General features: G+C 37.0%; 1 protein-coding gene across 8 annotated transcripts in view; it reads left to right on the top strand.

Annotated features, from left to right (window-relative positions):
- The window catches only part of VMP1 (vacuole membrane protein 1), a 139,307-nt gene that overhangs the window by 7,623 nt on the left and 114,781 nt on the right, over positions 1 to 16,903 (top strand). For 5 of the 8 annotated variants that reach the window (XM_035026707.1, XM_035026712.1, XM_035026711.1 and 2 more), the window contains exons 2-3: positions 15,160 to 15,261; positions 15,458 to 15,508. In XM_035026707.1, coding sequence (XP_034882598.1) covers positions 15,186 to 15,261; positions 15,458 to 15,508 — 127 coding nt within the window. In that variant the 5' untranslated portion in view covers positions 15,160 to 15,185. Of the gene's footprint in view, positions 1 to 2,792; positions 2,812 to 15,159; positions 15,262 to 15,457; positions 15,509 to 16,903 lie in introns of those variants that run through there. The other 3 variants (XM_035026713.1, XM_035026710.1, XM_035026709.1) reach the window with 2 other exon arrangements.

Below are 16,903 nucleotides of genomic sequence, written 5' to 3'. Positions count from 1 at the left end.
AAAAAACTTGCATATTGGGGCCTGTCTTCTCTTGTGGCTCTTTAGAACCCTGAGCCCATCATGTGAAAAAAGGCCAGACTAACCTGGGGGTTAGGGGACCTTACATGAGGCATCCCATCTGAGACTTGCCTGGCTCAAGAGCCAACCTAGCCCAGACCAGAATTGGCTGGCCTAACTCACAGAATCATGAGAAATATTAAATGATTTTTTTTAAGTCACTAAATTTTGGAGCTAAATTGTTATATAGTAAAGCATACTGGATAAAAATGGTATCTCACTGTGATCTTGATCTATATTTTTTGATTGTCACTGAGATCAAGTAGGTATCTTCATTATTGGCCATATATATTTTCTCTGCTATGTAACACCTCTTTATGTCTTTTGCCTATTTTACTTTTGTAAGATTGTCTTTTTCTTAGTATTTTAAATTCTTTATATAAGTTGCCTACTTAGTCCTTTTCAGTTACGTGTTTTCTGGTTTATCTTTTCTTTTCTTTTTTTTTTTTAAAGATTTTATTTATTTAATTGACAGAGAGAGAGAGAGACAGCGAGAGAGGGAACACAAGCAGGGGGAGTGGGAGAGGGAGAAGCAGGCGGAGTGGGAGAGGGAGAAGCAGGCTTCCCACAGAGCAGGGAGCCCGATGCGGGACTCGATCCCAGGACCCTGGGGTCATGACCTGAGCCGAAGGCAGTCACTTAACCGACTGAGCCACCCAGGCGCCCCGGTTTATCTTTTCACTTAAGATATCTTGTAATGAATTTAAGTTTTAATTTTGGTGTTTTATTTATTAGTCTTTTCCTTTATGGATAGCTCTTTTCTGTGTGTCTTAAGAAATCATTCCCTATCCCAAGGCAAAAAGTATTTATATTTAATTCTAAAAGTTCTACTTTTTGACTTCTAAATCTTTAATCCATTTGGAATGGAATTTTGTGCATGGTTCAAAGTAGTAATCCAAATTTTCTTTTCTTATATGGATAACCAATTTGAATAATCTCTCCTTTCCCCGCTGCTCTATCTTGCCATAAGGAGTTCCAAAAACACAAGAATCTTTTGAAATGCCCTCTATTCTGTTTCTTGGTTGCTTTCTCTATTTCCATACCTATACAAAACACCTTCATTCTTTATTACTATAATATATGTGTGGAGAGAGAGAGAGAGATACTTTGGACACAAGAACTCTGTCAGATACATGTATCTTGCAAGTATTTTCTCTCCTGTAGTTTACCTTTTGGTTTTCTTTTTTTTTTTTTTTTTATTTGAGAGAGAATGAGAAAGAGAGCACATGAGAGGGGGGAGGGTCTGAGGGAGAAGCAGACTCCCTGCCAAGCAGGGAGCCCAATGCGGAACTCGATCCCTGGACTCCAGGATCATGACCTGAGCCGAAGGCAGTCGCTTAACCAACTGAGCCACCCAGGCGCCCCTACCTTTTCGGTTTTCTTAACAATGTTTCAAAGCGCAAAAGTTTTTAAACTTGGTAAAGTCCAGTTTATCAATTTTCTCTTTTATGGTTCATGCTTTTTAAATCCTAAGAAACACTTTGTCTACTCCAAGATTGCAAAGATTTTCTCCTTTTTTTTCTAGAAGCTTTATAGTATTAGTTCTTACATTTAGATCTATGATCCATTTCAAATCAGTTGTTGAATTTGAGAAAGAAGGGTTGATGTTCACTTTTTCATATGAATATTCAGTTATTCTAGTACTATTTGTTGAAAAGACTTTCCTTTCACCATTGAATTGCTTTCTACCTTTGTTGAAAATTAATGGACCCACTATATGTGGGTCTAATTATGTATTCTATATTCTGTTCCACTGATCTATATCTGTCCTTTTGCCAGAACCATACTATCATTACTCTAGCTTTATAATAAATCTTGAAATGAGTTGTGCAAGTCTTACAACTTTGTTCTTTATCCAGATTGTTTAGCTATTCTAAGTTCTTTGCATTTCCATATAAATTTGAATCCACTTGTCACTTTTGATTTTTTAAAAAGCTTGCTTAAGAGGCGCCTGGGTGGCTCAGTTGGTTAAGCATCTGACTTCTGCTCAGGTCATGATCTCAGGGTCCTGGGATCCAGTGAGCATCATCCAGTGAGCATGCTCTGCACTCAACGGGGAGTCTGCCTCTCCCTCTCCTTTTCCCTCTGCCCCTCCCCCTGCTCATGCAGCGCTCTCTCACTGTCTCTTTCAAATAAAATCTTCAAAAAAAGAGTTTGCATGAGTTTTGATTGAGATTGCATTAAACCTATATATCAGTTTCAGGGAAATTGTCATAATAACGATATTAAGTCTTTCAAATAATGAACATGGTATATTTCCCCATGTATTTAGGCCCTCTCAATTTCTTTCCTTATTTTTTTAGAACAGGTCTTTTACGTATGTTGTTAAACTTACCTCAAGTATTTTATGTTTTCGGATGCTGTTGTAAATGAAATTTTTAAAATTTAATTTTCTAATTGTTTATTCCAGGTATTTAATAGAGTGTTGGTTTGACCTTTTATCCTGTGACCTTGATAAAGTCATTTATTAGTTCTAGTTGTTCTGAGCATTTTTCAGTGTTCTCTTATTTTGACCCATGAGTTACTTAAAACTGTGTGCATTAACTTTTTTTTTTTAAGATTTTATTTATTTATTTGAGAGAGCGAGAGAGAGCACAAGAGGGGGGGAGCGGGAGAGGGAGAAGCAGACTCCCTGCTGAGCAGGGAGCCCGATGCGGGACTCGATCCCGGGACTCCAGGATCATGACCTGAGCCAACGGCAGTCGCTTAACCAACTGAGCCACCCAGGCGCCCCTGTGTGCATTAACTTCTAAAGTATGTACAAATGTTATATTTTTGTTACTAAAGTTTGACATGATTTTTTTTAAAGATTTATTTATTTATTTGACAGAGGCAGAGAAAGCAAGAGCAGGAACACAAGCAAGGGGAGTGGGAGAGGGAGAAGCAGGCTTCCCGCTGAGCAGGGAGCCTGATGTGGGGCTCAATCCCAGGACCCTGGGATCATGACCTGAGCTGAAGGCAGACGCTTAACGACTGAGCCACTCAGGCGCCCTTGACATAATTTTTTTTTTAAGATTTTATTTATTTGAGAGAGAGAGCAAGCGTGTGCAAGAGCACGTGAGCAGGGAGAGGGGCAGATTCAGAGGGAGAAGCAAGCTCCCCACTGAGCAGGGAGGACATGGGGCTCAATCCCAGGACCCCCGGGATCATGACCTGAGCCAGAGGCAGCCACCGAACTGACTGGGACACCCAGGTGCCTCTTGTTTGCCATAATTTCTGAGTTATCAGAGAATGTGGTCTATGATGCCCATTCTTTGGAATATGTTAAGACTGGTTTCTTGGCTTAATCATTATAAATGGCTTATGAAAAAATTTGTATTCTTTAAATGTCAGATGCTGAATCTATTCCTACATTTTATTTCTTTTTTTTTTTTAAGGAAATTTTCTTTTTTTTTCAAAGATATTATTTATTTATTTTTGAGAGAGAGAGAGAAAGAGAGTGCGTGCTTGCACACGAATTTGGGGGAGGGGCAGAGAGAGAAGCAGACTCCCCTCTGAGCAGGGAGCCGGATCCGGGACTCTATCCCAGGACCCTGGCATCATGACCTGAGCCAAAGGCAGATGCTTAACCAGCGGAGCCACCCAGTGCCCCCTACATTTTATTTCTTAATTGTATTGTTAAAATCTTTTATCTTTGCTTAATATTATTTTTGTTTGCTTGAAATATCAGTAACAGTTGTTTTGAAATCTCCCAGTACAGTGTTGGATTTATCCATTGCTCTGTGTATTTTTAACAATTCTTACATTATAAATTTTGATGCTGTATTGTATTAGTGCTTTCAAATTTAGAATTATTTCTTCCTGCTGAGTGAAACCTTTTATCATTATGTTCTCTGTCCCTAATAATGACTTTTGTCTTTTGTCTTATTTTCAGCCTTTCAAGCATGGATTTTTTAAAAGTAACAATTTGCAACCTTTTCAAAGTGATAAGTTTAATCTGTTTATTTTGATTATTGACATATTTGGACTGTTTGGACTTTTTTCTATCAAGTACTGTTTTGAAGCTCCCCAACTTTAGGACATGTTAGCTCTCATCTTTCTCTTCCAGATTTATATGTCATTATCCACATTTCACTTCTTTTTAAAATTATCGTTACAGACACTTTTATTATTTTATACAATACTTGGTTAAATAGCCTTATTTATTGCTTACTATTAATGTCTCTATTTTATTGGGCACACAATTCTAGACTAGCTGTTTTTTTTTTTTTATTCTTATGTTAATCCCCATACATTACATCATTAGTTTTAGATGAAGTGTTCCATGATTCATTGTGCATCTAGACTAGCTGTTTTATCTAAAACTCTGATATTATTCCATTGTTTTTTGCCTTTTATTGTTGCTGTTGAGTATTCTGCTTTCATTCTAACTGTTCTTCCATTTTTATTATTTATTTATTTATTTATTTATTTATTCTTTTTAAAGATTTTATTTATTTATCTGACAGAGAGAGGCACAGCGAGAGAGGGAACACAAGCAGGGGAAGTGGGAGAGGGAGAAGCAGGCTTCCTGCTGAGCAGGGAGCCCCATGTGGGGCTCAATTCCAGGATGCTGGGATCATGACCTGAGCCGAAGGCAGACGCTTAACGACTGAGCCACCCAGGTGCCCTATTTTTTATTTATTTTTAAAGATTTTATTTATCATTTGAGAGAGAGAGAGACAGAGAGCCCAAGCCAGGGGAGTGGCAGAGGGAGAAGCAGACTCCCTGCTGAGAAGGAAGCCTGATTTCGGGGCTCAATCCCAGGACCCAGAGATCATGACCTGAGCTGAAGGCAGACACTTAGCCATCTGAGCCACTCAGGCACCTCACTGTTCTTCCATTTTTAGAGATGTGTCCTTTCTTTCCGACTTCTTTCAAGATCAAGACCTCTTGGGGCGCCTGGGTGGCTCAGTAGTTAAGCGTCTGCCTTCCGCCCAGGTCATGATCCCAGGGTCCTGGGATTGAGCCCTGCATTGGGCTCCCTGCTCAGCGGGAAGCCTGCTTCTCCCTCTCCCCCTCCCCCTGCTTGTGTTCCCTCTGTCGATGTGTCTCTCTCTGTCAAATAAATAAATAAAATCTTTAAAAAAAAAAAAAAAGATCAAGACCTCTTTACTTTAGTGTTCTGTAATTTGATTGCAGTATATCTGGATAGGATTTATTTATATTTGTTCTACTTGGGATATATTTTACTTCCTAGATTGATGGACTCATTTTTGGAAATTTTAGGTCTTTATCTTTTTGAATTTACATTTCTCCCATTCCTTATATTCTTCTGGGATTGCAATTAAAGAAATAATAGACCTTCTCATTCTGTCCTCTGTGTCTCTCATTTGCTTATATTTTCCATCTTATCTCTGCTGCGTTCTTAATAAATTCCCTGGATAGCTCATCCAGTTCACTTCATCTGTGTTTGATCCATGCATTTAATCCATCCATTGCCTTTTAATTTCAACAGTTATTACTTCTAGAAGTTCCATTTGTTTTTCTTTCCTTCAAATCTATTCAGGTGTGGTAGTTTTTATTGTGTGTTCATCTTTGTAATTGCATCCTTTGTTCTGTAAACATTTTATACATAGCTCTTCTATAATATACTTAATTTGTACTTGAATCTCTGATATCTGTGGTTCTTGTCCTGAAGAAGTACAGGATTGGTGGGGCCAATTGGAGGGGTCTATATTGATAATGGCTTGTTTGCTGGAACTTTTGTGAGTTTATTGATTGATCTTATTCTGTTGGAGTCCAGCAGACCTAATTTACAAAGAGGGTTTACTTCTACTTCTGCTGAGAGCTAGAAAGGCAACTCTGACTTGGGACTACATTAGTGGCCCTTGTGGTTATAGCAGAGGAAATATTCTCTATCTCTTTTGGATCTCCTGCTGGACCTGGGAATGAAACTGATAGTTTAATTAAGAAAAGACATACTAATAGGAGAAAAGCATACAAACTTTACTATTTTTTTTCACATGTAAATGGGAACCTTCAAGAGAATGAAGACCCCAAGAAGTGACCAGAGCAGGACGCTTTTATACCTTTTAGACCAAGAAACAATAAATTTGTGAAGAATTGACAAGACAAAGAAGTTTGATCTAGAGGTAGTAAATGGTGAAGAAATAACTAGGAAGATATGGGTTAATTTAACAAAGTTTGTTTGTACAGATTTATCAGCCCCAAGTTCCCATCTCTGGTGATAAGAATGTCTTCCTTCTTCCTAGTACAGGGAGGCTACCTTTTACATGAGAGTTTTATTTCTTGCTTTCAGGAAGAAAAAGGAAAGTCAGAGTGTCCGTTTTAAAAAACAGAGTGCCATTTCTTAAAAGTGCCTTTAATTCAAAGTAATCAATATTTTGAGGTGACATTCTGTTTTTCTTCATGGGTTTTTGCCCAAAGGAAAAGTCACTAATACAGCTTTTCACCTTCAATTCAGTCTTCCTACAAGGATGTTGCTCTCAGAATCTTTTCTCAGGGTAGCTTGAGCCCTCTCAATTGCTGGTTGCTCCTATCAGCTTCCTTCCTACTGCTCAGGTTTTCTTCTTTTCCCACCATCCCTCACAACCACCTAGCTCTTAGACCATTCAGTCTCTCTGGATCTGTTGTGTAGTTTACTTATTTTTTTGGCGGGATAGAGGGGACCATGGAGACTGCCTCTTCCCTTTGTGAAACCAGTGATTTCTCAAAGAATATGTCCAATCCAGGGTCCAGTTTTTATGGAGAGGAAGGAACCCTCAAACTTCCTAGTACATGTACCTGACATCACATAGTAAATGTTACTGAAAAGTTTAATTTACATTTTTCCATGTGCAGTATTTTAGTTTATTATTTTATAAAACCCTATCTTGAAGCCATTTGGATGCTAAGAATTCATTGCTACACATAATGACACCATACTTTATCTACTCAGTAGGTTCTAATTTTCTTAAGATAGAAGTGGAGGTCCCTAAATGATTATTTTCAGGAAGCTATTTAATATTTAAGAGAAAATGAAACCCAAAATACCCTTTAAAGTTGGCAAAGAATGACAGTTCAATGTAGAAAGTGCTGTAGGTCATTCTGGTCTCTTTAATGTTAAATGACCAAAAAATACCAACAGTTACTTCCATTTACCCATCTTAATGGGTGTAGTGGGAACAGTACTACCATTTCAATGGATGGATAACATATAGCAAGTTCTAGTATTTTTCCAAACTGTGGATAATAAAAAAAATCTGTTTTATAGATCATAAAACTTAGAATTATCTGTATCAAGTCCTTCATTTTGATTTAAATAATCTGAAATATGTACTTTTGTCATTTGCAAATATTCTGTGATTTAACTTATTCTCTTATTAATGACTTGTATGGGCTAGTTTATATTCCCCAGGTATTTAGGGGCAGTAAAGTAGGGAGTCTGTTAAGCAATCTGAATTTGAAATTTTGTCAGAAATACACAAACAGTAAAAACCCACAAAGAAATGACTGAAAGAAGTAAAGGTGAAGTCATCAGTTTTAATGACAGTCCCATTATTTGTCTGTTCATGATAATCAACAAAGAGGAGTGTTCTCTTAATTCTACTGATGGGAACTGTTTAGAAATACTAGAACATGCTAAACTTTTGGAACTACTTTGTTATCATTTTATTTTTTCTGTGACTCCGGAATTCCTTGGTGAGAATTGAAAGGACTCTCACTAGACTGTTTTGTGTAGTAGAAGAAGCATTGAATTTGGATGTGGAAACGTGAGGTGGAACGCTCACTTTGCCATTTTATATGCTGCTGAATTGCAATTTAGGGCCCATCCAGCCCTTAAATTTCTCATTTGTAGAAGGTAAGGATTAAAATAACTATTCCCTACAAAGGGTTGTTAGTATCAGTTTAGTAAGTCTGTATGTAAACTGTTAATCACTACACAGAGTAGTTATTGTGGCATAAATCCAAACCCTAACCTTGGGCTAGGTAGAATTCTTAGACTATTAGAATAGAAAGAAAATTATGGCAGTAATTTACTTTATGTGCCTGATAATTGGATGCAGAAAGAGAGATTCAGAAATGTGGAGTAACATTCCCAAGGTCTCACAGTTAGCTGAATCTCCCAACTTTGGAATGTTACTCCTTTTAGTGTTTTAATTCTTGACATTACTCCCCCATCTTTTTGGTGAAAATGTTTTGCTAAGATTGCATTGGTTATGAAAAACTGATTGAATGTTTAGTAGATTGAGAGAAAAGGAGAAATGGGATTTTTCAAGCTGTAATTTTACAATTTACATATTTTCTCTATTAAAATAAAGTCATGTTTTTGCCCAAAGGAACATAGAATCATATTTTTATATATTGGAAATGAGAGATAAACATTCCCCCCAAATCTGTGAAACCCTCAAAAAGGGGGGGTCCCTAAAATGTCCTCCATGTTTTATCTTTTTAAAATAGGGATTTTTACTTAAAATTTTATCTAATTAAAAATTAGATCTGGAGCAATGGCCTTTTCAACAATTAGAAGACTGTGTAATGTATTTTACACTTCACTAAATTAAGTTGAGGGACATTTTAGGCCAGAAATATATACCCTCATAACCTACTAAACCATTATTGGGAGTTACATTGCGATTTTTTTTTTTTTAAGATTTTATTTATTTATTTGACAGAGACACAGCGAGAGAGGGAACACAAGCAGCGGGAGTGGGAGAGGGAGAAGCAGGCTTCCCGCTGAGCATGGAGCCCGATGCGGGGCTCGATCCCAGAACCCTGGGATCAAGACCTGAGCTGAAGGCACACGCTTAACGACTGAGCCACCTAGGCGCCCCTACATTGCGATTTTGAATGCATTTAAATTGTATCCTAACTTGAGGTTTTAATTTGTCTAATTCCCCAAGACTTTAGAAGGTTCAAAAAGAGGGGCACCTGATGGCTCAGTCGGTTAAGTGGCTGGCTCTTGATTTCAGCTCAGGTCACAATCTCAGGGTCCTGGGATTGAGCCCCACATCGAGCCCCATGTCGGGCTCTGTGTTCAGTGGAGAGGCTGCTTGAGGATTCTCTCCCTCTCTCTCTGCACCTCCCCCCGCCCCCTCTAAAATAAATAAATAAATCTTTTTAAAAAGTTCAAAAAGATTCAAGGACTTTTTTTTTCATATATTCTTATTCAAATAATGAATTTTCAGAGAACATACTTTTACACTGCCCAACCATGTGATAATCTCTGGCTCTTATAGTCAGATGATCTAATAGTCACTGATACTGTGCATGGTGTTTGAATTTGGCTTTTTACCCCTGCACAAGTGGAAAACTATATGAAAGCCTCACTGGTCAAAATATATTTATTACTGTTTGCTTAGATTATTTATTAAGTTTCCAATAATAAATTGCAATTTCTTAATCATAGCAGTTTTAGAAAAATCTACGCTGTTTTGAAGTAGTCTGTGAATGAATGTACTAAATAGTCTAAGTATACACACTTCTGAAAGCAAGAAATATTCAAGTTGGCTGTCTTTGCATGACTTGTATGAAGAACAGTGTGCATTATTGAGAAAGTTGAGTTAATATTTTTATGAGAAAGTAGAATCATTTGAATAAATGATTTTTTTTTTTAAAGGAAGTGTGTTCATTTTACTTTGGAATACAGTGGCCAAGAAAATTAGAGCCAATGACTTCATCACTCCTCTTTTCCTTTTCATCTTGTTAAATTCTCCACTAACTGATATTACTCTGGGAGTTGTTTTTTCATGTCATCCATAAATGTTTTCTGTGTTGTTTTAGGGAACTCAAAGTAATTTAGTTTCACATTGTTTTTGCATTACAAGTGTAGCTAATGTTTAAAATGAATGAAATATTATAGTCTTAGCAGTAGATGTACAACCTACAAAAAACCTTTGTGAGCTGATTTTGGCAGTATTTTCTCAGCACTTCTGCCAGAAACAAAAGACCCCACACGTCTTAATATCAGCCTTTCATTTTAAATGCTTCACCCGTGTTTAAAACTTGCTAGTTGCAACCTTTTAAAGCATTCCTTATATCTAGATATATTTTCACAATGAAAATTATTATTTGATGTTTGAGTTATGCTTCTTTCCTATTTCTGACTTCTAATCCTATCCACAGACCTATAGAGTTTATTTTAACAGTTTCATTCTTAAAAATAAATCTTAACTTAGTTGCATGCTATTAAAATTGATATTACAACTCTCACTGCAAAGTAAGCTCCATTGGATGTCAAGAATATGTGCTAGATTCCTGTTAGAGGAGATTTCAGTCCTTTAAATAAGCTAGGAATATTTTGGATTTATCCCCACGCCTAGGAATTTGACTGACATTGTTTCGTAACAGATTTCCAAAAAAAAATTTTTAAAGACTTTATTTACTTTCAGAGAGGAGAGAGTGCGTGAATTTAAAGTAGCTGTGCAGTTGAGTAGTTTATCTCCAGTTATGTTCACCTGGTCAGACAGACCATAAGGATGCAGGTTGTTCCAGGGACATTCCAGTTTTGCAAAGTGTGTATGTGATTGAGGAAGATGGGGACAAAGGAAATGAGGGTGTTTTCAAGGGAGTTTTAAAAGACAAGGAATAGGGGCGCCTGGGTGGCTCAGTCATTAAGCGTCTGCCTTCGGCTCAGGTCATGATCTCAGGGTCCTGGGATAGAGCCCCACATTGGGCTCCCTGCTCCGCGGGAAGCCTGCTTCTCCCTCTCCCACTCCCCTTGCTTGTGTTCCCTCTCTCGCTGTGTCTCTCTCTGTCAAATAAATAAATAAAATCTTTAAAAAAAAAAAGACAAGGAATAGTATAAAATATTTTCAAAAATGGTTAAAATGCAAAAAAGTTTTGATGCTTTTATAAGCTTAACTATTTAGAACACAAGTGATTCTTTGCATGTTTGGCTTTATAGTTCTTTTGGGAATGGCAAAAGTTTTTCAAAACCGTGGACTTATTTTGTTGTAAGAAGTAGACTGATTAAAAGAAAATAACTTAGTTCCCTTGGTTATTTCTTACAAAACAAAATTCCAGACTATTTTGTTTTCCAGAGAATTTTTTGAGTAGGAAATGTCAGTAAGCTGTTCTCTTTTTTAACATATTGTGTAAGAACACATTGTTTGCTCAGATGAAAATTCCTGTTGCAATATCTTTAAAAACATCTTCAAACAATTGCATAATACCATTGTTATAAGTAAGGACTCAAATGGGCTCAAGTTGTTTTGGATAAAAATTATCTTTTTTTTTTTAAGATTTTATTTATTTGACAGAAGCAGAGAGAGGGGCAGGCAGAGGGGGAGGGAGAAGCAGGTTCCCTGCTGAGCAAGGAACGTGATGTGGGACTTGATCCCAGGACCCTGGGATCATGACCTGAGCCAAAGGCAGACAACCGACTGAGCCACTCAAGCACCCAAAAGTTTTTATCTCTTAAAGATGATACTACAGATTGGGTGCCTGGGTGGCTCAGTTGGTTAAGCGTCTGCCTTCAGCTCAGGTCATGGTCCCAGGGTCCTGGGATCGAGCCCCGCATCGGGCTCCCTGCTCCGCGGGAAGGCTGCTTCTCCCTCTCCCACTCTCCCTGCTTGTGTTCCCTCTCTCGCTGTGTTTCTGTCAAATAAACAAATAAAATCTTAAAAAAAAAAAAAAAAAAAAGATGATACTACAGAAAAGAGTAAGCCTGGGGAAATGAGGTCAATTATCACAGTGTTTTGCAGAGGGACAAGTTTTAGAATTTTTTCTTCGTAACACACATGCCCCTTTGTGACTTGTTCATCTTTTTGCCACAAATTAATTACATTTTATTTATTGTGATACAGGTGAATAGGCTGTTCATCTCTGAAAAAAAATTGCCTGTAGAATTTGGCTTAATATGAATGTACCAGTTTTAAGTTTTTACAGAACTTAAATATGGCTTCTAGTTAAATGATTAGAAGATAGAAAATCCTACACTCCTTTATTATATGGTCCACTTCAATATCCTCAGTTAATTTTATTAATAAAGCCCAGAAAGCATGATTTGTGGAGAACATTTACATTTTATGAACCTATTTTGATGCTCTGGTTTTAGAGATTTTCACAAAATAACTTCATTTATCTTTTTTTGTAATTGCTTGGACTGTATCTTTTGAAAACATCTTCACATAAGTATGACTTAAGTTTGCAGAGTCAAATTTCCAGCTTTTATGAACTCTTCTGAATGTACTGTACTCTGAGCTCCCATAATTGCTCCTGTACTTTCTTCCTCATCATTACAGCTAGTATATATATTGAGTTCATATGAAAGGTGAGATAATATGTTAGTATTTTATTTTTTAAGATTTATTTATTTATTTATTTATTTGACAGAGAGAGAGAGACAGCAAGAGAGGGAACACAAGCAAGGGGAGTGGGAGAGGGAGAAGCAGGCTTCCCACTCAGCAGGGAGCCCGATGCGGGGCTCGATCCCAGGACCCTGAGATCATGACCTGAGCCAAAGGCAGACGCTTAACCGACTGAGCCACACAGGCGTCCCTATTAGTATTTTATATAGATTACCTTGTTTGATCTTCATAGCAACCCTTTGATGTGTGTCATGTTTTCTCTATTTTACATGTTAAAGAAACTGATGTTTAGAGAGATTTAGAAATTTGTCCAAGCTCATGGAAGTTTGAGTTTGAATCCAGTTCTGTTAGCCTCCAAAACCTGTTTTCTTCCCACTAAGTTAGATACTGTATATCTATTTCATTTTAAGTGAAGTCCTGTGCTCATCTGGCTTCCCTGTCAGAAGAAAGAACCCTTTGGAGGACAAGGAGTTTGTGTTATTCATATTTATGTCTTCAGAGCCTGGTACAGACTGCAGAATTTTTTAAATAAGCACTGAATGAAAGACACTAACATCATTGAAATGGTAGCAGTCAGGCATGTACCAATGAAGTAGTTTCTCTAGTGTAGGCAGTTTACCGCTTCATATACCTCCTGCCCTTTTGATGTGGTTATACACATGCATGTCCAAACACACACACGTACACGCACTCTTTCATCCTTACCAATCCTGTGACAGTGATAATTTGTTCTCATTTTGTAGATCAGAAAATCAAGATCTGAGGGTGCCTGGCTGGCTCAGTTGGTAGAGCATGTGACTCTTAGATCTTGGGGTTGTATGAGCCCCATGTTGGGTGTAGAGATAACTGAAAAATAAAATCTAAAAAGACAGTAACAAGCAAACAAAAGAAAAGATCTAGGAAAAAAAAAGAGATTTGCTCAAGATCACACCACTAGTTAGTGACAAATCTGGGATGCAAATCAAGATTTTTAAACTTTAAATCTTAATAATCATCTACTCCAGGCTATCCATCTGTGCTAATGGAAACCTATACTTTATTTCTTGATATGTTTATTTACTTATTGAGAAATGATGGCAAGAAAACAAAGACACAAGACACAAATGAATTGTGTCTAAAGAAGACACCTTCTGTTGAAGTGATGAATGTATGCTCTTTGCTCAGTCTTTTTATATGTAGTCTTTCACTTATTTTCCTTTACAAAGCATATATTTTGTAAGTGGTAATTGCAGTTAAAATTTTAGTTAAGGAATAAAATAGTTCCAACTAACGAACTATAGGAACACTAAATCCATGACCATATCGTATTGTAATCAGCTGAATATAGGTCTAGCAGGATTCCTGGCACATTCAGAGTGTATTAAGGACTGCATTGCAGACTTGATCAAAGTATTGTGCTTTTTCTTTTCTTTCTTTTTTTTTTTTTAAGATTTATTTATTTGAGGGGCACCTGGGTGGCTCAGACATTAAGTGTCTGCCTTCGGCTTAAGTCATGATCCCAGGATCCTGGGATCGAGCCCCGCATCGGGCTCCCTGCTCCTTGGGAAGCCTGCTTCTCCCTCTCCCACCCCCCTGCTTGTGTTCCCTCTTTCGCTGTGTCTCTCTTTGTCAAATAAATAAATAAAATCTTAAAAAAAAAGATTTATTTGAGAAGGAGAGAATGAGTGAGCATGGCAGGGAGGGCAGAGGGAGAGAGAGAATCAGCTCAGTCCTAGCACCCTGAGATCATGACCTGAGCCAAAATCAGGAGGCAGCCAGGCACCCTGAAGTACTGTGCTTCTTGAGTAGAAAGATTTGCTCTACTAACACCTGAAAGAATGATAACAGTTACAGGCAATCTGGTGTTTTTGTGTAGAATAATTATGTCAGCACAATTTATATGTTGTAATACAGGGATTTAAAAGTAAAAATTTATACCTATACATGTAATATGAAGCATGATATAAAGAGTACATTTAACATATCTTAGACATTTATTATTTTTATTTTTTTAGGCCCATATTTTTTTTTTCAGTAGAATTTTTTCCTAAATAAAATTGGTCTTCGATCTGTATCAACATTTTTGACATGTTTGGTAGTATAATCCATTTTTTTCTAATAATGCTAAAAGAATGGTGAAAGACTGGTAAAATTTGAGTAGTGTGTATAATATTAAATTATGACTCAGAAAGACTTCAGGGGCGCCTGGGTGGCTCAGTCAGTTAAGCATCCGACTTTTGATTTTGTCTCAGGTCATGATCTCAAGGGTTGTGAGATCGAGTTCCATGTTGGGCTCCATGCTGGGCGTGGAGCCTGCTTAAGATTCTCTCTCTCAGGGCATCTGGGTGGCTCAGTCGGTTAAGCATCTGCCTTCAGCTCAGGTCATGATCCCGCGGTCCTGGGATTAAGTCCCACATTGGGCTCCTTGCTCAGCGGGGAGCCTGCTTCTCCCTCTGCCTGCCACTCCCCCTGCTTGTGTTCTCTCTCTCTCTGACAAATAAAAAAGTCTTTAAAAAAAAAATAGATTCTCTCTCTCCCTCTGCCTTCCCCCCTGCCCCCCAAAAACTTAAGATATTATAGCTTATCAATATTTAAAGGTGCTAGTATTTTATATCCTTCTGCAGTGGATTGCCTCCAAATTTTAATCTGGAAGATCACTAGAATGACTGAAAAAGGTTTACAACTACATGGCTTTTATATTTTTACTACTTCTATTAGAGTTTCTATACAAATTATTCATATCTTGATTATAAAAGAGAAGATGAAAGTGTAAACACATTATTCAGATACCATGCAGAATATTACTACCATGTTGTTTATCAGTTCTATTCAGCCATAAATGCAAAGCAGAATATGTAACATGTCTTTGGATTTTATTTTGCTTTATTAGCTCCTCAAGAGTTATTGATCTATGAAATGGCAGAGAATGGAAAAAACTGTGACCAGAGACGTGTAGCAATGAACAAGGAACAATATAATGGAAACTTCACAGGTAAATTGTGGTGGCTTGGAGGGAGAAGATGTGCAGGTTTAAATGATATCCTTTTCATTGCGGTAAAATAGAAATATATCTAATATTTACTGTCTTTTGTTAATATAATAAGAAAATAAGATTCTTGTGTATCTTATATAAGATTACAGAAGTCCCCCCTGCCCCTTGTCTGCATTTTCTTTTTCCACGGTTTCAGTTACCTGTGGCCAGCTGCAGTCCAGGAACAGAATGATCTATTTTTCAGAAGGTCAGTAATAGCCTAATGCCAGGTCACAATGCCCACATCATTCACTTCACTTCATCTCATTACATAGGCATTTTATCATATCATGTAATCTCAAGAAGGACAGTGCAATAAGACGCTTTGAGAGTTACATTCACATAACTTACAGTATATTTTTATAATTGTTTTATTATTAATTGCCACTGTCAATCTTGCTGTCTAATTTATAAATTAAACTTTATCACAGCTATATAGATACAGGACAAAACATATTATATATAGGATTCAGTACTGTCTGCAGCTTCAGGCATCCACTGGTGGTCTTGGAACATGTTCCCTACAGATAAGGGGGGACTACTGTTAATTATCTTTTGTTTACTCCTCATAGTAAATGAAATTATGGGCCAGCGCCTCTATGGTGATTTTTGGTAGTGATAGCAGAAGTAGCCGAGTCATAGTCATATCAGCAGTGTTCTAGGTACAAGATTATTATTTGTTATCTTACGGTGTGGTAAGTATTTATTTGGTATTGTTTGGTGCTCAGTTTTATCATGCTATTTTGTAACTTTAGAAGTAAGTTATAAAGTTACTTACTACACTAGTCCTAAATACACAAATATCAAAAAAAAATGTGATCATTGTGGGTTTATTTAAAATTTTTCATTTGCGACAAATTTATATTTTCACCGAATTTGGAATTTGTGGTAAATTTCAGTATATTTGACTCTTATTCATACATTTAACACACAAAAAAAAAAGCCCTGAAAATTACAGCTTTTATTTACATAGATGGTTCAAGTAGGAACTTTCCTTAATGTGTTTAAAGGACAATGAAAGATTTTCCACTTAACAGAAGTAATGGTTTTCTTTTTGACTTCTAAATTGTTTGGCATCTCAAACATATTGCAAATAATACTCTAGCATGGTGATATCATAGACATTCTCTTATATTGGAAGAAGTGCAAGCTTTCTGAAATAGTAGTTTCTCTTTGTCTTGATCACTACATTGCCTTGCAGAACACATTTTGCAGCACTTATCTGACTTTTGGTTACTCTGATTATTGATAAATTTTATATCATTTCACCAAGATTTTCAGGATTCAGAGATAGGCATGCATATGTCATATAGTCTCTTCATATTAGGAGATTTTGCATGTTATTTTTTTCTTTCCTTTCTTTTAAAAAGCATGTACATTTATGTATTCTTCCCCTGCTGCCCACCCCCTTGGAATTTAAAATTAATGTTAGTATGACACATTTACTCTCCTGTACTGTGGTTTTTGGGGGTTTTTTTGGCTTAATATTTCCTAGTGATTGTGCTATAATTGTACATGAAGAACTTCTTCATTATGGCTGCTTAGTATCCCATTGTATGAGTATACCATACTTTAATCACTCCTCTGTCTTCTGCTGTTAACA

Source organism: Mirounga leonina, unplaced genomic scaffold (genome assembly GCF_011800145.1).
Source record: "Mirounga leonina isolate KUSES-001 unplaced genomic scaffold, KU_Mleo_1.0 Mir_200, whole genome shotgun sequence".
NCBI lineage: Eukaryota > Metazoa > Chordata > Mammalia > Carnivora > Phocidae > Mirounga > Mirounga leonina.
The sequence above is the reverse complement of the archived record's forward strand: the minus strand, read 5'-3'. Positions and strand labels throughout refer to the sequence as shown.